Source organism: Glycine soja, chromosome 11 (assembly GCF_004193775.1).
Source record: "Glycine soja cultivar W05 chromosome 11, ASM419377v2, whole genome shotgun sequence".
In the NCBI taxonomy this organism is placed as follows: Eukaryota; Viridiplantae; Streptophyta; class Magnoliopsida; order Fabales; family Fabaceae; genus Glycine; species Glycine soja.
In genome coordinates, this window is record NC_041012.1 from 40761674 (window position 1) to 40789503 (window position 27830).

A 27830-nucleotide genomic window follows, 5' to 3' on the forward strand; every position below is an offset into this window, starting at 1 on the left:
ATTACCTGCGTGTTTTTTTCTATTTATCTTCTCACAAGGCGACACATGCCCAGGAGCCCAGCGGGTTGGCCCAGGCCCCCCTCCCCCCTCTTTTTTCTATTACAAATCATTGGTTGTTCTGTTATTTGGTACTTCCTTGTGCAAATATCTAACGATCCAACAAATATCTAGTGTGGGTTTATTTTAATTTAAATTACTGTTCTCAAATTCAGAAATAGAGATTTTGTTGTGCATAATCATTCTATTCAGTTAAAGCAAATTATCTATCTTAAAAAATACATTTTTTAATCAAATATTATAATTGGTCCTAAATATAAGGCTAAAATACTCCGTAAAATTTTAAATTATTTGATTTTTTAATTAAATATTTAAACTTGTATTTATTTTTTAATTAGTTCTAACTGTTGTTGAGGAAAGTTAACTTTATGAGTTGGTTTTGTTTGTTTGCAGTAAGATTGATAGTTGTAGGGTAAAACCTGAAGAGGAGTGTAAAAAAATACAGTTGAATGTAATGTAGAGGTGAAAATACTAGTTAAGGAATCTAATTGAAAATATTGGGTTTAGAATATGTAGAAATGAGAATATTGTTTTAAATAGGGGTGTTTAAATTCAAATTGAAATAAATCAATTTTTTTTTGGATTTGTTTGGCTTATCTTTGTCTAAAATCGATTTGATTCAGTTTATGGTTTGTATTTTTAAAATTAAAACAAAGTATAATATTTATACTAATATTTATATTACTTTAGTACTATGTGTTTAATGTATATATCATTTGAGTTTCATAATATTTTATTTTATAATGTTATGCACATAAAATTTATATAATGTTTAGCATATTAATAAGTTTATTTTTTATATTATAATTAATAATTTTTTAATATAATTTAATTTAAAAGATGAAAATAAAGTATATAAATTTTCATAAAATAATATTTTAGTAAAAATTGTAAATATTGAACCAAATCAAACCGAAAAAAACTGACTTTATTTGATTATAATTTTATTTTAAATCAAAATCAGACTCCGTATATTGTTTAAATTTGACTCGGACAAGTTTTTAATAAAAAATTAAATCAAACTGAGTCAAACATCTATAATCCCATAATCCGAGAGAGGTGGAAATACTGACTTGTAGAGTTGAAAATACTCCATGCATATATACATGAATACTGGTTGAGGAACCTGATGGAAAATACTAGGCTTAGAATTTGCAGAATTGAGAATATTGTCCCAAATAGGTCGAAATACGTGCTGATATGCAGAGATGATAATATTCAGTGCAAACATGTAATGGCAACAATACTGAATTTAAGGACTTGATAGGTCAATCTGATTAATTTTTCATAGTTAGACGAAAGACCCAATGTAAAAAATAAATACAAGTTCAAGGTTTTCATTGAAAAGAAAATAATTTAAAGACTTAATTAAAAATTGCTAAATAGTGTTGAGACTTATGGAGAATTTAACCTTTAAAAATCAAATGACTAATTTATCCGGAATGATAAAATTAATTTTTTTAATTTTAATTAATAATGTTGTAAATTTAAGTTTTACTATTTTAGAATACTTATAAAATTAAATAATTTAAGCAGTAGTTATATTTAATGACACTAACTATACGTAATTCAAGGAATATTTTTTCCTATCAACGAGTGTAACTTAAATTATTAATAGACAATCAATATATTTATTTGCATACAAAAAACTGGATGTTTCATTGAAAGATTTCAAAATAAATTAAGTGTATAAAAAAATTAATAATTAATACGTGTAAAAATGGGTTTTTTTTTTTATAATTAAGACAGAAAGTTTGCTCATTTATTTTTATATAAAAATATTTTTTATAACATATAGTCATTTTTTTTTCTTTTAAGCGTAGAGACGTCAATGAGTATCCACCTAACGTTTTCCAATACAAATTTGTCAACCAGATGTTTTAAACCTTGCTTTAGTGTAGTAGTCTAGCCTCTCTTTTTATATATAAATTAGAATTACTGAATAAATTTAATTAATCATTCACTATTTGACAAAATATTTTAATTTTAAATTTGGGATATATATATATATATATATATATATATATATATATATATATATATATATATATATATAAGTTTATTTAACGAATAAATAAGAGTTCATTTCAGCACACGGTTTTACGGAATACAACCTCTCGTTCTTTCAAGAAAAAATTATCTTAAGCATCTATAAACTAAATATTTTTTTAATAAGTTGATTCAAGTCATCTAGCTAGGTTTATTGAACTGTGCATATTTAAATTAAAGACGTAAGACGGCTTGATTAAAACTAAGAAAATATTTTAGACATGCAATTTAATATTGTAAGTTGACGTTTACAATATTAAAACAGTGTTAATTTCCACGAGAATATTTGAAATATTTTACTTTCAACCTTCGAATTGGGAATAAAATGATTAATAATCATCTATTCAATTAAAAGTATAATAAACATAAACATTTTATGTGTAATTATTTTGAATTCGTCTAAGGAATCAGTTTATTTATTTTATATGTAACTTATGATAGAAATCCTACTGAGAGATATGTTTTTAAAATGCTAATAAATTAAGTAAATCAAAATACATTAAATGACCAAACTACTTATGAAATAATAAATATCCCAAACACTAATGGTGATTCATGGAAATTTTTATCCGAAATCTGTTCGTACAAAGTTTGAATCTACAGTTTTTGGAGTTATATAGTATGGAATTAAACTTTAAAATTATGAGCATAATTAAATTAATTTAATACTAAATCATAAAAATATCATCTTTTTTTTTAAGTCAATAAAATACTATCATCTTAATCTTAGAAACTATCGAATAATAGTCACTTCAATACTTGACGACGTTATCAAACAATGAAATTAGATCCTCTCTTACCTTCATGCCGTTGAAGTAGGAAACAAAAATAGAATTAACAGAAAAAAAATGAAGACAAGGAAGATGTAGAGAAGGTAGAAAGTGGAGAGGATTCAAATCCTCAAACAATAGTAATTTTAATTTTTCAAACTTAAAATGGCCATTATTTAATAATTTTTAAACTAAAATATTATTATAATTATGGAATTTAATTTTTTTATCATCATTATAATTGATGTGAAACATTTATTAATAATTAATTTCTGTTTGATTTATCATTTTTAAGTGAGATTTTTGTTTAATTACATATTTTTAATCTACAACTTCAAAGATTAAATATGTAACTTTATTTAAGAGACAAAGTCCCATATCACTCGTATTATTCAACAATCATATTTATTGACTAATATAGAGGTCACACAATCACATAGAATATTTAAGCAACTTTTTGTTAAGAAAAATACATTTGAAATTGGTTTGGATAATGATTCTATGAGCAGCACACAGATCCTTGTGGACAAGTCCGAATAAAAAACCTCAACGTATACATGCAAGAAGAGGTTAGCAAAAAGAATTTTGGAGATCCGAAGTTTCAGTTAACCGAAGCCAACACTTGAAAAGCATTTCAGCCAATTTAGTCTTGAATCTTAATCTTCAAAAAATGGTCGGCAACATCTTCAAGGACAAAATCTTTGCTTCGTTTCACTGAATAGACCGACCAAATCATGCCAGTGGAGAGTACTTGCAACGTGAGGATCGGAATTTCAATTTTCATCGATTCCTTGTCTGCAATTTTATCCACAACAGTAGTAACTGATAAATGTGATCCAAAAACCAAGGTGACAGAAAGACATGTATCTAGTATAAGACTTTGAAAATGTATATTATATATATATATATATAATGCTTGATTATACCTAGCTACTATTCCAGTTCATTGAACACTGCATGCTTTTACTTCTATTGAGTCACTGACACAAGCTTACAGCACTTCAACAATTTATCATATCAAAGGGTTTCACATCTCTTGAAGTGTATGACACTATGCTAAAGATGAGAAAGAAGGTTATCCACGTGAGTGATGATGTAACAAGAGAAAATGTAAGATAGAGATTTAAGTGCTCTAAAGTGATAACTTATTTTAAAAGAAAAGTGTCTTATTATATGGTAACTGCTGAGATTTCAACTTTATAATTTATAATGTATAATCTCAGTTTTTTAACTAACAATTATATTCTCTAAAAAAAAGTAATAATTATAATTATTTTTTTATCCTTTAAAATATTCTATTTTGACTTTAGAATTGTTAAATTTATGAAAAAAAATTATTATATAATGATGGTTTTATGACGGCAAAGTGATAAACCAATAAGGAAGACAATATGATTTTCCAGTTTTCCACAAAATACTCATGATGAGTGTGAACACCGTACTTTGTCAAATTTTTTAATAGAATTTCGAAAAAAATAAAATAGTAATAAGACTATATAAAACAACCTTGTTCCTGTGAATCCTAGCCTCGTGTTTGTGCTTCGCTTTTCATTTTTTATTTTATTTTATATCATATTTGTAATGTTTCCTTAATTTCCCTAATCTTTTGCGTCTATTTTACCGCCACCAATTTCGGTTAAGTTTATTTACTTAAGTACAATTTATTAGCATTAATTTGACTTACTCTGAGTATGATATTTACACTGATTTGGGCCATTTAGTAGTATCATTTAGTATAGGCTTTATAATAATGGGACCAATTTAGTGGGTCGGGCCAATATGTGAGTTTTGTAACATTTTTTTTTAATGTTTTCGGGGCATTTGGTTTTCGGTTATGTCGCGGGCTTTAGTACTTAATTTCTCTGGACTTGGATCTTTGAGGTCAAAAATTCATAACAAAGTAAAATAATAATAAAGAAATGATAATAAAAATTATATTAAATAATTATTCTACATATCAGTATATATGTTTCACTTTAATTTACCTACTACTATCGAACTATCTATATTGTTTGAACTTGTGTTTTAGTTATCTCATTCAATTTTTTAAATTTTTTATTTATTTATCTCTTAATTTAAATTCAGAAGTTGATTTAGCTGAAACAATATGCAAACCTTTCATTTTAAAATAGATAGTAATGGTTGAGACAACATACAAAACAAAGATTTCCTCTATGGAGAGTGCTTAGTTGCTCCTAAGGCGTCTCAGGTAGGTACCTCATGTGGTTTTGGAGCATGACTCTTTGATTTTCATATTTTGTAATAGGAAAATAATATTATAAATTAAAAGGAATGTGGCGGAGAAAATTTGGGCTTTGGCCAAGGGTGTGGGATTACTAAGTGTCAGGAGGTTTCAACTTACAATTGAGTCCTTCTACAGATGGAAGATAGAGACATAATAGAGAAGTCAAACAAGAGGAAAGAATAGTGACCTATGAAGATTGCCACCTACAATGTATGGGTTTGAGGGATCGTGTTAAACGAAGTAGAATTCTATTTTCTGTTAGAGAGTGTGCTTTGGTGGTAAGGATTGTCAGTGGATCATTAAACCTTCCAACAATCATTTTGGAGGTCTTATTTTGTGGAGGTATGGATGTTTGCAATTAAAGGACATGTTTACTAGTGAGGTATATTTAGGGCTATAAATACAGTAGTATAGGATGTTGCATCACTTTAAAGTATCTTCAACTTCATAGTGACACTTTAAAATTCAATATATATGCCTTCTCACAGTAATCACAGAAAATTCAAGCAGAGATGGAACCAACTTAGTGCTCCATACCACCTTCGGATTCAATCAAAATTGTATTACCATGTGTTCCTACATGAGGAACTGGCTGTGTTCAGACATGTCAAATGGAGTTTTGGTGCACCATAGACTCATAGAGGGCCACCACTTAGTGTAATAGAGACACCACTTGTTCGTTAACCTTTAGTATTCTCATGCCTAATTATCAATTTCAACTCTGCTGAGTCCAACCTCCTTGACCATACTTTCTCCCTCGGTTTCATGTACCCCATAATTTGCTACTTTAAAGTTCATTTGCTTCATTTCTTGCATTCTTGTAAAATTGGTGACTTCCAGCAACTGCATAAATGCCAGAAATGAGGAGGGAATCTGTAGCATTCTCTGTATAAATGCTCTTTAGCACATCTTTCACACACTTCCCTAATTTAACATCTCCATAGATTCTGCAAGCAGAAAGCAGTGTTGCCATGCAGTTTTATCACCCTTAATTGGCAAGCTATCAATTAGTTTATGTGCTTCCAGTAGCATTCCTGCTCGACCCAAGAGATCAATAAGACATCCATAATGCTTAACCTGTGGTGAAAACCGATATTCCTGAACCATGTGCTTAAACATTTCCGTCCCCTCAACCACAAGCCCTCCATGACTACACGCAGTCAGAATCGCCAAAAACGTGACTTCATTTGGTCTAAACCCCTCCTTTTCCATCCTATTGAAAAGCCTAATGACATTATTTGGCTGCCCATGAACTCCAAGACCTGAAATCATGGCAGTCCAAGATTTCACATCTTTATCTTCCATCCTCTCGAATATGTCCATAGCCTCATCTAGAAAGCCACATTTAGCATACACATCAACAAGAGCTGTTCCGAGAACCACATCCAGTTTTAGTTTCTGCTCTTCAACAAAACTAGCGACATGATGAACTACTTGTACAGATCCAGACGCAGGGCAAGTAGAGAGCAGCCCTGACAAAATTGAAGAATTAGGCTTCATTCCTTGATTCCATTTCTTGCATAATTCCCTATTAAACAGTTCCACAAGACAACATCTTTCTCAGCAATGCCATCAAAAACTTGAAGTGCCAAATCGATATGACCCGTCTTTGCATACAAATCAATCAATGCAGTAATGACATTCAAATTAGAACAAAATCCAATTTTGAAGCAGTATCCATGGAGAGACTTCCCAACACCAAAGTTCCCTATGTCACCAGCAGCTGACAAAAGACTCAAGACAGTGGCAACACTGGCATCAAGCCCAACCCAACACACCTTTCAGAACAAATCAAAAACCAAACAAGGCTGAGAAACAGAAACACACCCACCCATTAAAGTGTTCCAAGACACCAAATCATTTCCCTCAGGAAATTCATCAAAAAGTTTAAGTGCATCTTCAATTCTCTTGCAAACACAATGGAAATGCAAAAGGGCATTGTTCACAGTTGCGGAAATTGCTTTGTTGGGGAAATTGCTTACAGAATAGCCTCTGAGCATTGTGTTGAACATGAAGAGATTTGGGGTTTGAATGTAACTGAAAATGGAAGCTACGTAGTCCATGTCTAATATTGAAGCTGCGAGGAGCTTGCTCAGAGTGAAAGGAGCGTTGCAGAGACCGGTCTTGACCATGTGGTGTGAATTTGACGGATTTCGGAGGTGGTTTTGCATTATTTCAATGCGAGAATGAGGTTGTGGTGCAATGAGGGTGCGTCCGAAGAGAATGTTTTTGCAGTGTGCCTTAGCCAAAATGAGTTCATGAATAAGCATTAAGCACTCGCTGGAAACTGAAGAGGAACAATTTTGAGCTGAATAAAAAGACCTTTTTGTTTTGGGTTAGAGGAAGATGGCCCCTAGAAAAGCCCACATGTAGCCCACAGGGTTGGATAGGATGAATTGATCAATTGAAGGTTTCACAATCAAGAAATTTTTTAACAACACACTCTCAATTATATTTTTATTAACTAAGATTTGTTAAAAATTATAAAATCATACAACTTGCAGTCCTTATTTAATAAACCTCACTCTGAAATTAATGCATATGAGATTTAATTAGAGTAAAAGGTCAATTTGTTATTTAATGAGATACAAACTCACAAAAGTCATTATATTTGTATCGCATTATCATTTTAGTTCTTAAAATTAAAAAATTTAATTAAGTCTCAAAATTTTGTCAGCATTTTATTGAAATCCCTTATATTTATCTTTTTTTTTTCATTTTGGTCCCTAAACTTATGTTATTATTATCACTTAAGTCCATTAACTAGAGATCAAAATGAGAAAAAGATATAAATTTCATGAATTTAAATGAAACTGTAATAAAATTTAATGAATTGTTTTTTTTTTATTTTTGAAACTGAAATAACAAAAAAATATAAATTCAGATATTAAATTAACTATTTACTCTAATTCTAATTATATAGATAACATTAGATAGGGATAGGTTCAACTTTTTGTAAGGCTAAGAATTTTTTAATTTATTAACATTTTTTATTATAATTTAAAATAAAAAAGTCTCATAGGAATGAGAAAAGTGAGAAGAAAAAAAATTACTCTAAAAAATTGTGAGTAAAAATTCTCGTTCTCAAAGGAGATAAAAAAAACGTAATATAGATAATGAACTAATTAAGAGAATGAAAAAAAAAATCTTTTACTCTAATTTATATAGAGAATAAATATCTTGTAAGATCCACAAAGTCAAGGATTCAAATTAATGTAGTCACCAAAGGCATACATGATTGGCTTATATTAGAAAAAATAATCATAGTGAGACACTGTAATCAACAAAATTTGAAGTCACTTATATAATCATAATTGCTTAAATTAAACAACACTCAAATATTATCATGCGATCCTTGCATGCATAGTGCTACATGCAATTGCGCAATAAAATGATGCGTCCAACAGACTTGTGCAACAACGTGACATCCACACCACAAAAGTAACCTAAATGAGAATTTATATCTATATATCTTATAGCAGGTATCAGTACATGAACTAAGAACATTCAGCATCATGTTATACACTGAAAGCGTGGAAATGTGAAGAGCAACTTATTCTCTACAAAGGGGAATTACTGAGGATGTAAAGTGGTCCAAGACCGTCATAATTTTAATTGATCTCTATATGACATCTAACCAAGTGTTAATAATTATTTCTTCTAAATTTTAAATTTTAAATGCATGTCTCATAAAAATTAATTGGAATTATAATTAGGGACACATGGTAGTCCAAAACTACCTAATCATTTCTCGGATGTGCACTCATTAGTTACAGTCAGGTAGAGGGTTAGCTGTTTTCCAATTAATATCCATGCTTCATGACATCTATAGATCTGCAATATTAATTACTTCATGTTAAAGACTCTTATAAATATAAACAAACATATGCATAAAATTTAAATTAAATAGAGTACTGCGCTGCCAACTAAATATAAAACAGAATGGCCTTGATCGAGTCCATATATATGATTCCTGCCTTTGGGTCTCTTGCTTTATCCAAATTTTGTTTAGGCTGTAACATTAAAGAGAAAATGATTACTTTATAAATCGTATTGATTTAACATAAAAGAAACTGTCATCTTGTAGAATTTCATTAACTTGTCTTAGGTCTTATTTCAATTGGAAATCTAGCCAATTTCCTTTGGAAGCCTTGAAAAATGTGATGATCAATCTTTTAGGCTTGATCAGAATTCATCAGAACCTCACATTTCACTGGCATTATCTCCTTGTGCAGTTTTGGTATTGCAGTATTGCACATCGATCGGTAGTTTTTCCTTTGAAGATCGTGGGACGTAACATAAAAGGATAAAGGGGCATTGACTTGAACTCCTATGTTATTCAATTCTACTTGCGAGAGACACACAAAACTTGCCAGAAGCAAAGTCAAGAAAACAATTTTTCTGGTTCTTACAAAATAGTTGAGATTTATTATCTTTTCCTCTAAATTTAATTATACACTTTAAGGAAGCCTAATCCTGACAAAATTCGTGATACCTTGATATTATATGTATGCTGGAATGGCAACTGGCAAGTACAAGTAAAGAAATTTTATATTGAATAAGAATATGCATAAGGACCCATACACCAAATAGTCTAAAGTCTCGGATTTATGTTTATGTGGGGTTTTTATTCCTCTCATGTTTCCCAGCAATTGCTCTTGAAGAGGAAATTATTTTCTTGAATGATTGTACCAATATTCTTAGAACTAGAAAAACTAAGATTAATCCAAGATATATAAATATGAACTGAACGGCTTGGTATTTATAAGCGTATATTTATTTATCCGTAGAAATTGAACACCAGAAATTTATAACATAAGAAAATTTTCTTATATTCTGAAAAAAATGATAATTTTTTTCTCATTGTGATGTCCCAGTTTTGTTTGCCAAGTGGATGGATTGTATACGTATAAAGGGAAAATATATATAGTAGCACAGTTTAATACTACGCAATTCAGTTTTGTAAAAGGGGCAAATTATGTAACAATTGTGTGTACATTAATTAATACTTAAATGACTTTTGTTTCTGTGAGTACCCATAGTAATCGTATTTGAGACATTGGAGGAGAAAAAATAAAGGTGCTTGAGACGCTGAAAAGTGAAAACATGGTTAATTGCACATTCTCCATAAGGAAAAAAAATGGAAAAGGTTTTAACATTATCCATCTTTTAAGTCAGTGTTTAAAAGCTACTGCACGTTTCAAGTTTTTAAATGATTTTGACATTTGTCACCATTGCTTCTTAAAATTTCAGCAGGACCATGTTGAAGTTCCAAAGGTGATAGATTGATCTGGTGCTGTATAAAACTACAGTTCAATAGAGCACAAATAATAGAAAAACATATCCCGAACATGAGAAAAATAGACAAAATAACTTATGAGTTATTGTTCAGTATAATTGAGCTATGAATGGATGGGTTAGCAACCTGGCAAAAGAAAGAGAATCTGAAATAGTATGGCCTTAAGAATACAAGGGTCACATTTTTTCAGGGTCTAGAATAGACGAGCACTTCACATGGTGAAGATATAAATCATGGGACCCCTGTTTGGGATACGTCTAATTATACTTTTTAATCAAATCACTAGAAGGCCAAAATGTTGCCACATCACATGTCTTCAGGATACAGTTTCAAATAAGAATGTTCAACTCCATGATACGAGAACACAAATATTCTTGGTGGATGCTTTGAAAATTGCCCTTGTATTTTATGCCCCCAAAAGAAAAGAAAGAAATACTAAATTTGAGGGGTTCATGTGCTCCACGTTAGATGATGTCAAAGAGCTAGACCAATCTCCATCACTTTTTAATATGGCTGAGGTTTGATTATACCTCTTTAAGACAGGAAAAATAGAAGGTCTAAAGAGAAAAGAAAATTAATTAAACAAGTAATTAAACAATTGATAAAGGCACCTTTGGAAAAGGGGCGGTAATGACCTTATGCTGATGCTTATTTGGCAGAGGGAATAAAGAAAGACCGCCCCATTGTCTTCTAGACTTCTGGAGGATAATAGAAACAAAGCCTTAAAGAGAGAAGGAATCTTAATCTTAAAAAATGTACCCAAATAAATAGTCTTGGGACATACTATAAGTTTACATACAAAATACTTAATGTGATGGGTTCCACCTTCTATAAGGTGATGCATATTGCATGTGGCAAAGCCACAGAGAAGGCTAGCCTCTATACTTTCTCTTCCAGCTGGGCCAACTAATTATTTTTCTTTACATTGATGAAATTAAAAATCAGGAAGTTTTTTACTTTTGGTTATGTCAATTTTATGCTAAGTTAATAAAAAATAAAAGTTGGAAGCCTATCTACTATTCAATTCTCAAATTTTAAAATTATGATAATCTCTCACTTGTCATTTTTAAGGAATATAGTCGTATCTAGGAAGCAAACAAAAGTGAAATTAATTAACTTTACATAAGCGACATACAACATAATGTATTTCGTATTTGATAATCAAAGCAATTACGCTGAAACTAGAATTTATTCTTCTGCAACATCTTGCATTGAAAGAATGAGATGGCTTTTGTCCCTTGTCTACCTAAAATAAGCTCAGTTTCCCGTCACCGCCACATGCATGCTAGTTGCTAGAATGTGACTACTGACTAATGGTGGGGTAAGTGGACGTAAGCATAGCCACTTGATTAAGACGTTGGGTTATCTTCCATTTTTTTCCACTTGATTTCTATTCTTCCTTTGTTTGTTGTATTGCTGATTTTGCAGCCCAATTGTTTGGAAAGTGTGTTGTTGGTCTCTATCTTCTGCAAAATAGGTTGGTTGCCTTTAATGTTCAAACTTGAGATTCCAGAATGCCTTTGTTTAGGTGGTGGATCTCCTTTTAGACACTTGAAGGAAGTAAAATCCCAACTGTACTTAATGGGAATATTGACATGAATTTCACAGTATAGGGATATTCTTCACCCATAAAGGGTTGAAATCAGCACAAATACAAACATCCAGTTCACCAAGCTTTTGTATTCCCATGGTGTTACCTGTTTTGATTTAAAGGATAAAAAATTATCAAAGAAAATAATTAGATTGAAATTGGTCATATGTACTAATTCTATATAAAAGTTAGAACCTATATTAAAGGTTAGAGTTTAATTTCTATGTAATGTTAAAAAAAAGTCAACCAATCAAAATTAAAGTATATATATAATTTCTAAAATAATTATCGTAAAAATTAATTAACGGAAAATAATTTGTTATTGTTTGACAATGTAGAAATCTTTTACATTATTACATATATTATTCACAATAAAGTTTACAAAATAGAATACTTGAAAATATTTTAATAAAATATATAATTACTTAATTACAAATGGGTCAATCTGTAAATTACACATATATCCCTCTTTACAATGATATGCATACATGTTCGCTCGTTATCATGTAAGTTGTGCATTACAAGCTAAGTAACTAATACAATGATGAAAAAGAACTTTATAATCAATGATTTTACCTTAATCTTAGTGCCAGAGGAAGCAAGAGAAATTGAAGAGGAGGAGGAAGTTGTTGCTGATGAGGTTGCAAGAGCAGACAACCCTACATTGTAAGTCATGGATTCATCAGGCCTAAAGAGACCATAGTTTCTCTCTGAGGTTGGTCCAGGCTTCAAGTCTTCATTGAACAACGCAAACAAGTACACTTCCAACCTCATTCTAGGATTCAAAGGTGTCCCTTCACCGGCCATTTGCCTTCTCAGCAAGTTCCTGTTGTAAGTTGCAGCATTCATTGGTGTGGCGCCAACCTCATTAGCATCTCCCTTTGATGGCCAACCAGTCTCAGAGACCCTAACCTCTATCCCCTTGAACCCCATTTTAGCAATGGCAAATGAAACAGCATCTACCATAGCATAAAGCATGTTGTCATAGTGGAGATTGGTGTAAGGGTCAACCATTCCTGCATTAGGATTGAACATCACATAGTTCAAGGAAATCCCATTAGGTTCATCCTTGTAAGCAAAGTAAGGGTAGGCATTGATCCAAAAGGGGGACTTGGAGCTTGACAAGAAGTTCAAGAACTGGTACATGATCCCAGAGATTTCACTCTTGAAACTACCAGCTGAAGGAGGGTAAGATTGATCGAGCACTGCCAAGGAACTTGGTGTTGAAACTTTTATGTTTGAGTAGCCTAATTGAGCTAGAGCATTGTGAATGTTCACCACTGCTGGCACAAGGTGCTCAATGAGAGTTATGTCATCATCGGTGAAAACTTCATTCCCAACCTGAACACCAGTGATCTTTGTCTCGGGTAGGTATGGTACGATGCGGCTGTTCACCCATTGAAGTGCTTGTTGAGGATCATCTAACTGGCTTAATATTTCATTCTCTACTGTCACAATGATCTCAATGTTTGAGTTGGAAAAAGAAGTCAGAATCTGCGGATTGGTATCGTAGATTCTTGTTTTTGTGAGGTTAAGGGTGCTCAACAATTCAAGGACTTTGTCTGGTTGCGGCAAATTGTTGGCCACTTGGCCATAGTTGATTCCGAAAGATTCAACACCTAGAAAAACTCCAATACCTGTGATTGATTGCACAATCGATGAAATAATGTGTTAGTAAATAGTACAACTACTCAATAATCAATATTTGTTCAAGTTATTATAGCTAAATATTATAACAACATATGCAAAAAAAAAAAAAAAAAAAAAGAGGCATAGAAAAACAGAACAAGCAGGGTACCTGCTGAGAGAAAAATTGCAAGAAAAGCATAGCTGAAAGCCAAATTTCTGAAGAATGTAACCATTGTGAGCTAGGAAGAGAATCTGAGATTGTGGAATAGATATAGAGGTAATTATATTGGAGCAGAATTCCTTTCTTTTCTTGTTTGAAAATTTTGAAGGCAGAGAGACAAGGTAAATGAGAGGATTTGTGTTTGGTTCTTTAGCTTGCCTTAGTAGTATTGCATTTGCTATTACCGTACCTGGGGGTCTTTTTTCGTTTGGCTTGGTTTCCTTATTTATATATTCTTAACGCTGCATTCTTTTGGACTGGGTTGTCTCTTTCCAACCCACGCAACTTCCATTTTCCCTTTGACCTCAACACCCTTTAGCCACTTTCTTCAAACAAAAGCAAAGGGAAATCCCACTGCTTGGTTTAAATATTAGAGCCTTTCAGGCAAGTCATTGTAGGATCCCAAAATTTTAGGTAAGGTAAAATTCAGACCACCTTAATCATCAGAGATTCCGTATTAAACAAATCTATATATAAGTATACAGTTTTTATTTATTTATTTCATGGTAAATGCTAACCAGGGTCCTAAAAATATTAAGTAAAAAATTTAAAAGTAAAAATATTTTTATTAAGAAGCAAAAAAATTGTGATATTCGTGATCTATCTCCTATGATTTACATCATAAATATTTTTTTTATTTATTTTAGTGTCTTTGTGAGAAAAGGAAATAATAGGTCTACTGGAACTGACCCTTTTTTGACTTGGAGATGCCCTCCATGATGAAAATTTTGAGCAATTGGGTCCTTTTCTGCTCGGGATACGCAATTACATATCCATGTAAAATGTACCATTTTCAAACAAAAGCATAGATCATGTACGTCTGACTTCAGAATTCCATTTAGTATTTAGATATTCAGTATTTTAATTAGATGAAATTGATAAAGTTCTGGTTCTGAAAGTCCTCTTGATGTTTTATAGTAGTTTTATTGAAAGTAACGTTTAAGAAATATAGGGGAATTAGTTAAGATTTAGGCGCCAAACTATTGAGTTATTTTAAATTTTATTTTGATTAAATGGATAAAAAAAATGTATTAGTATTTAATTGAGAAAGATATAAAAGTTGTCACAAAATTTAAAATTATCTTGATTTCTTTTTCTTTCAGAAAAAAAAAGAGATATAACTTAAATCGAGATTGAATTAGATTTAGATTATATCTCGTAATTAATGATCAACTTACTTCCTTCAATTTAATTCCAATAATTTCTGGGCATTCAACTTTTTTCTTCTAAATGATGATGAACTTAATTAATTACTATTTTTAACTCTTTTTTTTTAAAGAAAAAAAGCTAGTGAAATTTTTGTGTCTCCTTAATTTAAACAAGCTTTAGGCAAAGGAATTCATAGAATCGCACTATAATGTGTTAAATCTTATTGGGATGCATATCACCCTCCAAGGCTTCCACACTAATTTATTAAAAAAAATTCCTAGGATATTAAAAATTAATTATAGAAAGTTTCTTCAAGTTCTAATCCATAATTTACCAATTTCCAATTGTCAAATGAACTCAAGAGAAGGAACTATCACTCAATTGAAATATAGTAACCTACATTAAGATGCAAGAAATTAAGGGAACTGACCAGTTAAGTTCCCTTAATTAGAGAAATATACAATGATGAGAATCATATCTTTATTCTTCAAGTTACAAAACCGTAACTTCAGATAAGAAATGGATTTCGCAGTCAAAGGTAAGTAAAGCTTTTTATACATTTTCTAAATATAATGTTGATAGCATTTAAACGGTAGTTATTGGACATCAAGACGTTCTACAACCCAAAAGTAACGAAAGTGTTGGGCATTTGCATGTTTACATGCACTAAGAGAGCAATTTTGCATATGGGCATTGCTATGGAACATGTTGGTTCTGCCATATGGGCATTGGGATCCAATCTCTTATCATTGCTATGGTTCGAAGCTAAAAATCTTTGAAAAACATCGGTTAGTCAATCTGTCTGTTTTTCTGTCAACTAATTGTGCAACATATATAATAAATGCCAAAATGAATTAGAATGTGAAAAAGAGAATATTTTTTAAGTAATGCTATATACAAATAAATATTATTTTTCATGAACGTTTCTAAACTTTCTTGTGAGTCACTAAATGATTTTTAATTAGTCTAGATTCTAGAGGTTTGTGGAACGACCATTTTCTAAATAACTCTCAATGAGAATCATGCAATATACTGTAGCTTATATTTGTTATATTTGCATATCAAGCAACACATTATTGACAAAAGGTGACATCTTACGGATCCAATACAATTTGAGAGATGATATGGCAGAAATCTGATAAAGAGAATAAGAGAGAGAATCATCACTGACGTTAAAAGCAATAATGGAAATTAATAGTCTTGGTGAACAGAATATATATATATATATATATATATATATATATATATATATATATATATATATATATATATATATATATATATATTCATGCATCGTTTATTCTTGTTTGTACTTTATATCTAATCACTCATCAATCAATGACATGCAGAAAGATTATACATTTTTGCGATACCGCATATTTAAGTTAGATGCCAGTTTGGAAATTAAAGTTCAAACACTAGCAAAATCTTCTTTTAAAACAATGTGTATTTGATTTATGGCTTTTTATTATCCATAAAAATTGAAGAAATATATTATTTATGATTAATTTAACGTTTGGGAGGATAAGATTTTTTTTTAAAAAAATAAAGGAAATAAACGAGATATATATTTAAATTAATTTTAATTAACTGACGTTATATTGATTTGAGTGGAAGAAATTTGTATCTTTTAAATAAAATTTCAATTTCAAATTTTGTAGATAGAAAAAATAATTGAAAGGAAAATTCCATCCAAGTGTCAATTTGGTAGTAGTGATTTTGAGGAAATAGATGCATATAGAGTTGAGATTAAACGTTTGGTAACAGTAAGTTACGATGAAATTAATTTGAAAAATTCGACAGTTTCCAAGACTGTGTGGTTGGGTGAGTAGAGTGTTTTTTATTTTGTGTCCATTATGCAAAACCGAATAGTATTTTTGTTGGCTAACTAACTGTAGATTTTAGTCGGGTAAAAGGACACTTTTGATCAAACAATCTTAGTTTTTTATTTGTTTACCTATATATTTCTCTTAAACCAAAACTTCTTAGACATACTATACACTATAAGACTATTTTTGTAGGCAACAGCGTTGTATGTATGTAGCACGAGGGAGGGATTTTTACGCATATAGTAAAATTTGGCCTAAAACAAAAACACCAAAAAGCAGTCTTCGTTAGTGGATATATAAGGAATTCTTTTCGGTGTACAATAGACATCAGACCAACTTGTTAATTTGTTGATGGAGAAGCTAAGAAAATTTTGTTTGTTTGTTTTTCTTTTTCTTCATTGATAAGCATATAGCGTATTATTAGGGAATAGCTAGTTTTCTCTAAGGTGATATTTATTTATAGGAAACCTTTCATTTTGAATCAAATTATTAATTTTTGTATTATAAAAAATTATTAATTTTTGTAACAATAAGTTTCCTATAAAATTTAATTAATGTTCAAATTTTATAAAAAAAAATGTATGTTTACTGAAGTTTTATTAATTTAACAATCAATCACCACGAAAAAGTTTTATTCTCATTTATTCAAGAATTTGCATTATTAAGAATCTTCTGAAAAATAATTTTATTCTCTTTTATCAAATATGAAAAACTTCTTTTCTTATGTCACTTTTTCCTAAAAAAAGTTTTAACCTTTTTTTATACCAAACGCCACTTAAATACTTTACTTTTTCAATATTCAAATTAATCTGAAAATTTAAGATAGGATGCATATTTAACTTTTTTTTCAAGAGTTATTATATTATAGGTTTGAAGTTTTGCTGATTTTAATTTATTGATAATTAATTTCTATTGAGAAATCATTTTTAGTGAATTTTTTTAAAATTTTTTATCACATTTTTTTTACAAAATTTAAATTCAAGACTTTAGATATTAAAGTTCAGTTCCACTCATAATAACAAGGTAACCTTGTTATGCATATTTAACCTTTAATCATTATAACCAAGAATAGTCTATACCAATTCCAGCGTCCAAAGTCAAAGAAAAATATATGAATTTTAATAATTTAATTAATAGTTTAAAAAAGTTAAAACGAAAAATATTAATTTATCAAAGAATATAAACATTTCATCATCATAAATAATAATAATAATTATTATTATTATTAATTATTCACAAATTTAGTGACATTATTTGCTACTAGCTGGGATGTTATTCCTACCCCTCGTTCTGTACTGTACTGTATTCATTTTGGGAAAATTCTAACTCCCCCGTTATCCTATATCCTGTATACGGGTAAGTAAAACTGAATTTCGCTCGTTTAAAAAAAAAAAAAAACATGCTTAGAACACCAATATTAATATCCATTTATCCAATGTTTTAGTTTTTTTTGTGCTCTCCAATGTTTTAGTTTGACACATAACCTACATGAAAAGTATATATAAAGTTAAGAAAGCCTTGAAAGACTACTGCAAAAGAAGATTTAGAACCTAATAATTAATAATATCAACTGCTCATTTGTAACGAGAATTCATTATTATAAACAATATACCTCCGAAGTCTTCTTAATTGACTCAAAAGATTCAAGTCAGACAAACAACCTCGGATCTCTAATATATACACAGGATCATAAGTAAATGCATATTTTAATTGAGAAAGGGATTAGATGCTTAATTTCTAAGTGATCACATGCAGAAAATTTGGACTATAGATGTCGATCGACAATGATAATTATTTAGCATTAGTGCTTTCACTGAATTGGTATCATTTATATATGAAATGATGTATAGCTTCCAAAAAACTTTGAGCTGAAAAGCAGGGGACAGAATGAGAAGTCTACCTGTATATATGAGGTGGAACTTTGGAAGGTACATTAATTTCTATTTATATATTTTTTTTTTCTGGTTGAAGTGTCATAATATGTTAAATCTAAATCAACAGAAAAAGTAGTGGGATATGTGCGTGTCATTGCTCAAAAATCTTGCTGCCTGGTCGGCAGGTTGTTTGTAACTTTTCTGGGTTCATCCATAGATTTCTGTAATATTATTATGCTTAATTTGGGGTCATGGTCAGAAAGCCATTCTTCTGTTTTTCATTGAATGAGTTCAGTTTTGGCCAAAATAGGTGGTCAAATTAATGGAATGAAAAACAAGTGTTCATGTTCTCTTCCACAAAAAATCTTGCTCGGATCAGACAACCACCCTAGCAAAAAGTTATTTGCCCCCTCCTATCAGAGATCGCTATCAGCTTCTGGTTGTGATTGATCCATTTCCTATTCCATGCAAATAAAAGGATACACACATACAGTAAACCATATAGAGACATATACTGAGACTCACAGTAATATAGATTATAATATTTTTAGCACAACTGTATAAAATGTTACACAATTATGTATGTACGTGCATGTATATGATATATGAGTTTTGCTCATCACCAACATCCGTAGGCAAAAATAATAACAATTTATATTTTTTTAATCAAGTAATGCTAACAATTTATATTCTTTAATTAATTCAGGATAATTAGGATTTGAATTCTGACTTTGGATAATAAAAAAAATTAAGTCTGAAGCAGGTAAATTCATGTTAAATCTTTTACCAACTGCACGTGCGTGCTAGCTGCATGAGAAATGCCAAAGTAAATATCAAAGGACAATAAACGTGGTTGCGGAAGCCAAAGTTTCGTTTTTGTTAAAGTTAAACGTAAAATTATATTTAAAAAAATTACTGCAGACGTATACGTGTGTGTGTTTACGTGTGTAATAAAATTTCTTGGATTTCTTTTGTATAAAGATAAATATGCACGTCATTATGAACTTAAAATTATTCTCAGCGTTCTCATTACCCTTGTTACATAAAGCAAAGTATATTGATCATTAGACTTATTAACTTATTAAACTTATGTTGAGAAATCATTCAAATAATTTCAGAGTGCAATAAAAGCAAAGGGAAGGAAAGACTATAATATTCCAAAATCAGCCAATTCTAGATGAAGTAGTGATCGATCGCTCCAAGAATGTTTGGAAATAAAATGGATACATATCATTAGCAAACATTTCTTCAAAACATATTATTTGGAGGGTTTTTTTCTTTTACAATATATTAGCAAAATTCTCATTTGGAGGATTTTTCAAAAAAAAAAAAGAAGTTCCACGCTGATGCATATATACCTTCGGACGTCGAATGGTCCATAATTAAATACAATTGTACATAAAACCATGCACAATTTGACATAGGCCAGTTGAAAACATTATTGTTGCACAATCATGCATGCTTTTTTATTTATTTATCTTGAGTTATAAAGATTATCAAAATTTTAATTCGTTTGATTAAAGATAGATCTCATTCATAATGTGTGATTGATGTTGATTTTTACTCATCAAATAAATCATTTTCACATGAATACAATATAATCTTATACCACTATACCAAATGTTTGGATTCAAAATTAGGCATGTGATCAGACATGCATAGAATTTCAATAAAAAAAAAAAACATATTGAGCAACTTCTTGTTAGGCTAATTGCGAAATAATATGCACGACCAGATATGCTCCTAAAACTTACAGATTTTTTCTCAATTATCATAAAAATGAACGCTTTTTGTTGTGTTTCTGTCCTGGTCATCCAAACTACTGGGGAGCCGTTGGTTTTACGGTTCGATCCTTTAAGTCTCGAGAATAAAGGAGGAAAAAAAATAATTTCACATTTATTATTAAATAATTTCATATATTTTTTTTATTTAGATAAACAATAATTTCACCTTCTGTTAATATTTAATCTCCATGATGGAGGGAATAGATAATATTTATTTTCATGGGATAAAATTCTCTTTTGTGAGTAATACATATATATTCTCTTTCTACACACTATCAAACTTCACTATTAATGATTCTTTTATGTATGTTTTTTAATTTTTGTTATTTTCAAATTTTTTGTTCATGTTTCAGTTTTTATTTATAGTTATTCTCATGAATTTTAAAGAAGTAATGAGAGATTTTGTTACGAGAACGTGAGAAATATAACATTTTAAGTATAATTTGTTTTTCATTTGTTCGTTTTATAATAAAGTAGTTTGTTTTATGAAAAAAAAATTGTTAACATAATAATAAAAATATTTTAATAATTATAATATATATTCCCATAAAAAATAATTTAACCAAACATGTGCTTTAATTATTTCCAAGAATATAAAAAATATTTCTAAATAATTTTATAATTAATCATACAATTTTTTTATTAAATGCCCAAAAATAACATTCTCATATTTTATTCCCAAAAATAATATTTTTCAAACTAAAAAATTTATTCGCGAAACAAATGTCCCTTAAATATTTATAATCAAATATTCGTTTCCATCTTTTACATAAGAAATAAATAAATTGAGACCAATTGAAAATGACTAACTTGATTAATTTTAATTAATATTATGATAAACTTATTTTTATTCTGTAATATTCATAAAATTAAATTATCTAAGTTACGGCTATATTTAATTATACATTTATACTACTATAAGTTTAAGGCCTATTTTTTCACCAATGACTTATATTATTAATAGACCAATGAACTCACTTGCATGAAGAATTAATGAGTGAGTGTCTTATTAACAGGTTTCACAATAAATTATGAATATAAAAATTTAGCTATTAATATATCTGAAAATGAGTCGATGTTTCTTATAATTATAACCCAAAAAATATACTCACTTGTTTCTCATATTACTAAAAAAAACTGAAACTACTATAATTTTAGGTAAAATTAAGTTAAGAATTAATTTCGCTAAAAACTAAAATCATGATAAAATTAAGAATTAAAATCTCAAAAATAATCACCTAGAAGTTTATCTTAAATCTAGCTATCAAAATAAGTTTCCTTTTTATGAACTTGCATTATTAATTGTGTTATTAAATTAGTATCATACCTAACGAGCGAACGAAACCTTTGTAATATGCATTTTTATGCTATATCTACTATCTAGAGTTTAATTTCTATCCATCAGTGTAAATCAATAAAAAAATCATGGTAGATAACTATGAAATTTAAATTAATTATTATTTTAACAAACTTATACTATACATGATTATTTGTAATTGATTTTGACAATGTAAAAAAATATATATATCATAACATAGATTATTACTCTATATTTTTATCCATATTTTGTCATACTTATTATTTTATTCAATTTTTATTGTAAATATGATGGTTTCCGCTTGCTTTAATTTAGACTTTCCACGTCCAAAAATCATTTGCTTGTTGACTAATCCGAGTTAAGTGGCAAATATTAAATCTCAAAACTTCCTTTCTGTCTTGTCCAATGGATATTAGGTAGTTTAATTAATCTATCAAATCATATCCTTATCCTTACCGGATGTAATGTTGTGCAAGGTTAAACTTTTGCATTTCATTTGGTTAATTGGTTGAATTATCAAATAATATTTATCACACGGATAATTATAACACATAACCAACCTGTAAATATCTTACTGAGCTTTCTGGATGAATATCTTGTAATTGGGTTGAACTGCTCATTTGATTGATACAGCAGGTCTGCTAATAAACTTGCATGTATATATGCTTGATAGGTAGAAGATACCGACCAAGATAGATTCATTTTTTCTTGTACATGCATTAATTCCAAACTTAATTCTCTCTATTGGTTGACATAGAACATGTCATGATTTTTGTCTTTATACTGGTTTTGATCTAGGATTACTTTTAGAAAAATTATCAGGTATTATCACTTATCAACTAGCTGATGTGAATCGATAAATATGGTGTCATTGGTTTTGCCCACTGGATAAGTGATCTTTCCCCGCACTTTAATTTGTATATATTCGCTTTTGATCCGAACGAAAGAGTGGAAAAGGTTACTGTTGAAAAAAATTTCGCTTTACTTACGAATGGCATCACCCCAGCCAGGCCTTGCATGTGATCTGTTAAAAAAAGTTAAAAAAGAAAGACTTTCGTACTCTAAACCTCTAAAGGTCCTTTGATAATTAAAAGCACCTACATTGTCTTTATCCGTAGAAAACTAATTAAATTATAAAGAAATTACTCGAATGTTTTACTGGATATATACTTGATGTTTCAGGTTCTTTTTTAAAATATAAAAATGTTAGTACTCTTTGAGCTTCAAATTAGTCTTCGTTTAGAATATTGATGTTGTCACTGTTGATATTTGAACTCCCGATACAATATATAGACCTCTGAATATACTAAATAAAAACTTACACTACATACTATTTGATCAGTCATTCTTTACTGGTAAATCTAATTTTGAAAAATGAATATGCTGTGTGTGTAAAATAATGTATTTCGTTATATAGTTTTCTATTATTAAAAAAAATATAAATTAATTGATATAGCAGTAATTTATTATGTCCAATATGGTCTTCTATTTTCCTTCTCCTTCCCCAGGGAAAAGCTATATAAAAGAATATGCATATTTGAGAAAGCTATATCTACAAATTCATTCGTATCAATATTCAAAGGGAGAACAGCATGTGTATCAAATATACTTTGTTTGTTTGCTGATCATGAGTGCTACCTTTTTTCTCGCCTTGATGCATCCAGTGGAATATGAATATGCATGTGTAAGAGAATATTGAAAGAGATTAACAAGCTTTTCAATATGAAAAAAGAAGAAGATTAGCATGCTTTTTAAAATAAAAAAGACAATTTAATATTCGGTTAAAAAGGAAGCATCGATGGAGGGTATGGGAGGTACGCTATACGCATACTAAAAGGGAATTGTAACGCATATCAAATGTTTATGTTTGCTCAAAGACAAGTTAGGGCACGGCCTCTGTTTAACACATATCACATGTTTTATGTTTTCATTTGAATGTTTGATCACCTAATCTACTAAGAACATTTTGGATGCGGAAAAAGGGAAAGACATTCGTTTAATTTTATTCTCTTCTCTCTTTAATCTAAGGATAAAACTTGAGTGCAATGTTTTATGATTTTTTTTGTGTTATTTTTTAATCAAAATTGAAATTTTACCTAATAACCCGTAAGACTTAAAAATTTACTCGATTTTTTCTTATTTTTCCCTTCTCGCTTGCCTCTTTTAACCTAGTTCTTCCTTCTTTTTCTCACATACAATGATGCAAACTTGGCGTTAAAGTCACAAATAGCTTAGAAGAAATTAATACGGTTTCTGGACTCTTGGCCTTGGGCTCAATCGTCAGAGTGTAATGGGATTGCCTGTACATTTGGTTTTGGGCTTATTGATTAGATGAGGGCATTGCTTTGCGCATTAGTCAATTTGCTGATACACCCATCACAAGATGGTCAATTTCAAAATTATCTTTCTGTAGAGCTGATACGGATTATGAATTGGTAATCAGTAATAGGCCCATAAGATTTTTTAAAAAAAAATTCAAAAATATTTTAGGAATTAATTTAAAATTAATGGTTCATGCAGGAATCAAACTTATGATTTTTGCGTTATCAGCATAACGCTTTAACCAATTGAGTTAATAAATTAATTATGTTATAAAATAATTAATATCCTTATATATAATACTAAAATTTCTAATGTATATTTAATACACATATAAATTTACATAATAAATTTTGTGACAATTAATTTTGATCTAATAATTAATTTGTTTACATATATAAATTGCAAATAAAAATTATATATTTAATAAAAATTTATATATATAAAAGAATGCATTATTAACATAAATCTACTAATATATTTTTTGACCTTATTACAATTAATTTTAATCTAATAATGTATTTTTTTACATATATAAATTTTTATGAAACCTATTCAAAAGATAAAAAAATATTCTCAAAAGAGCAGGGATGGATCCAGAAACCTTATAAAGGGGTGGAAAATATTTTTTTTCTTCCTTTATAATTATTTAAATGTCTAACTTTTAATAAATAATACTTTTTTTAAAATAATTACTATTTTTATACATAAATTTAAAATTAATTAATTTTATATTAAATGATGATAATCTTAATTATTATTATAATAATAACAAACACATAATTAATTTTATATTAATATATATATATATATATGAAAAATTTCAAGAGAGGAAGAGCTGGAGGCCCCTGTCGCCTCCTCTACATCTGTCTCTCAAAAAAAGTATTACAGGAAGCAACTTGGGAAGGCCAGTAGGAAGCAATGACCCTCAGTGGAGTTTGACTTTAGCCCTTAGGTCACCACTCACCCGGAGAGTATGACCTTTGATACTTCTCAAAATTAAAATTGCATGGTAGTAAAATTTTAAGTCTGGTTTTAGTCTTTACGAAATTAAAAGTTTTATTTAATTTTCATAAAATTTAAAAGTTCAGTAGTCTTTAATTTAAAATTTCATTTACTAACATTTTCACCTCATTAGTGACATCACAAGAGTACATTTTTTAATGATATTATTAAGGAGGCCTAGAAGCCCCTACAAAAAGCAATACAAGCACATCACAAAAAAGTATATACTGTTAAATTAAGCAGCACTGTTAAGGATTATAGACAGTCAAAATCTTGTGTTGTTTACAAAGATCACAAACACACTGATATTCTGCAATTCCCCATTGGCGCTGATTACAACACAAAATAGTAAAATTTGCAAGCCAAAATACGATTCCATGAAATTGTTATAGAAACCTCATAATTTTCTGTTTCTCGCTTCGACCATGAGAGAGAGAGAGAGAAAAGAGATACTGTAATTAAAATCTGTTGATGTACTGATAGAAATACACTAACCAAACAAATACATTTTCATATTCCAATTCATATTAACAACACTCACAATTTTTTTTATCAAATAACAAAAAAATATTAAAAAAGAAAGTTCGTGGTATATATATGAAGACACTATCATTTCTCATTTGATCAATTATACATCTTTCCTATGCTAAACTAACATCGCCTGTATGTAAAGGATTGAAATAAAATGCCAAATGAATGATGATACACGCAAATATTGTTGTGAAGCTATGAGTATGACCATGGCATCATCTCCATATGAATCCGTCAAAGTTTTTGAAGGACGACACGTTGTTCATTTGCATGGAATAAGAAGAAGGCAAGAGAGTAGTAGCTTCCTTTGTTCCATTAGAGGCAGTAGCAGTAGCACCCACTAATTTCTTTGGCTCATGAGAAAATCCTCTTTTTGATGAATATGATGATTCAGCATTTTGTCCTATCCAATCCGTGGAAGAGTTCTTCCCCGTGAGGCTCTGAACAACGTCTCTGAAGTTCGCAGCATCGGTTTGCACGTACCTCGTTTCGATTTGCACTATCTTCGGAGCTTCCATATCTGAAGACTTTTCTTAATTATAAATGCAGTACTATGTATGTGTGTGTTGTTTGAGTGTTGAGAGTTAATGGATGTGGATGTGAGGGTTATATAGTTGCGATAAGAAAGGTGTGGCCAAGAAAGAACGGAGCACGTAGGGTTTGACACTGACAAAAATGTAAGTTTGACATTTACGAGGGAGAGAAGAAGACAGAAATGCAGTCTAAAGAGACTAGTCGGTTTGAAACTTTGGAGTCTAAGTCAAATATATAGAAGCACGCAGTTTGGAATATGGCCTTCAAGTTGATTATTATTAATTATTAAGGAGATTTGTCTAAACACAACATGCATGCATGCAGGAACCGGGAAAGAAACCAAGATGCAAATAATTGGTGTTTCCTTGCTTAGTCTCTCTCGTTACTTTAGGATCACATTGCTTATCTATTATTGGTTAGAACTATAAATAACTTATGGATCCACTTGATAATTTCTCTTCTCTCAAGTGCAACTAAAATTTGGTTTCTTTTTCTTGAGATTCAAGTCTATCATCATATGTATTGTGTAATATAGTTGAAAAATAATTTTATAATTTATCCATAAAAAACATATCTTTTTTCTGCGGTTTTAATTATTAGAAAAAAGCATATTTTATAATTGTTAAAAAAATTAACTAATGACATTAATTTGTGTCATTTTTAATTAAAATTAAATATTTTCCTTAAACTATCATTCATTCTTTGAAACTTGATATAAACATAGAAAAGTATTTTGATCTTATTAAATTAAATATATTTTAGAAATAATTTTATTAAATAAAATATAGATAATTAAGATTTTATTTATATTTAAGATAAAAATGAATTTTTATTATTTATATTCGAGATAGAATGAGATATGTGATTAAAAATTTGATATCATGTTCATGAACATTAAAAAAAATGTTCGGGGAAGTTTGTCATTTTAATATTATTATATCTTATTATCTAAAAAAAATAGTCTTTTAACTCTCCGAAAAAGGGAAAAAAAACTTAGATTCACACACAAAATAGTTTGGTCATGTGTGTAAACGGAATTTGCTCCTTTACTTACTTTTCTTTTTGTCTTTTTGGGTGTTATTATTTGGTTAATTAATTGGACTAAGGATGCAAATCTAGAAGCTCGTTCGATCATTCCTATATAATCCTAGCTAGCTGGTGAAAGCATTTGTCGTTTATAAAACTAACTAATAATTGTTGGATTTTTGTGATGACGGAAGGTCAACTGCAGACATGTTTGCACCACAAGAAAAAATTAACGAAAAAGATTAAAATAATAGAATAACGAATGAAAAATATTGACGAAATTGAATACTTGGTATACGTATCCATTGACAAAAAGTTCTTTAATAGAACTTTATTGACGTAGGAAGTAGGAACGTGATTATTTAATCAAAGAATAATATAGTAAGAAAATAACTACAATTTTAGTTTACAATATTTTATATATAATTAAGTTATAAAAAAATTCAACTGAATAAGATAAATTTTAAAAGCAGGGATTTGATGTATATATTCGTTATCTTGCTGAGAAAAAAAAATCGTTATCTTTGCGCGCGCACACAATTTTTTCTGTCATATTAATTACGTTAAGTAGATATGAGTAATGAGTATTGAATAATGAGAA

The 27830-nt window shown here is 29.5% G+C and overlaps 1 protein-coding gene and 1 pseudogene across 1 annotated transcript; both read right to left on the reverse strand.

The window, feature by feature from the left end:
- Nucleotides 1-5532: 5532 nt before the first annotated feature.
- LOC114375756 lies at nucleotides 5533-7402 on the reverse strand (annotated as a pseudogene).
- Nucleotides 7403-11506: 4104 nt separating this feature from the next.
- On the reverse strand, nucleotides 11507-14178 carry LOC114375148 (glucan endo-1,3-beta-glucosidase 14-like). Its single transcript, XM_028332898.1, has 3 exons — nucleotides 13810-14178; nucleotides 12588-13648; nucleotides 11507-12117 (listed from the first exon to the last, which is right to left on the reverse strand). Exons 1-3 carry the CDS (start codon nucleotides 13871-13873, stop codon nucleotides 12043-12045), a joined length of 1200 nt encoding a protein of 399 aa, XP_028188699.1. The 5' UTR covers nucleotides 13874-14178; the 3' UTR covers nucleotides 11507-12042.
- Between the last annotated feature and the right edge of the window lie 13652 nt (nucleotides 14179-27830).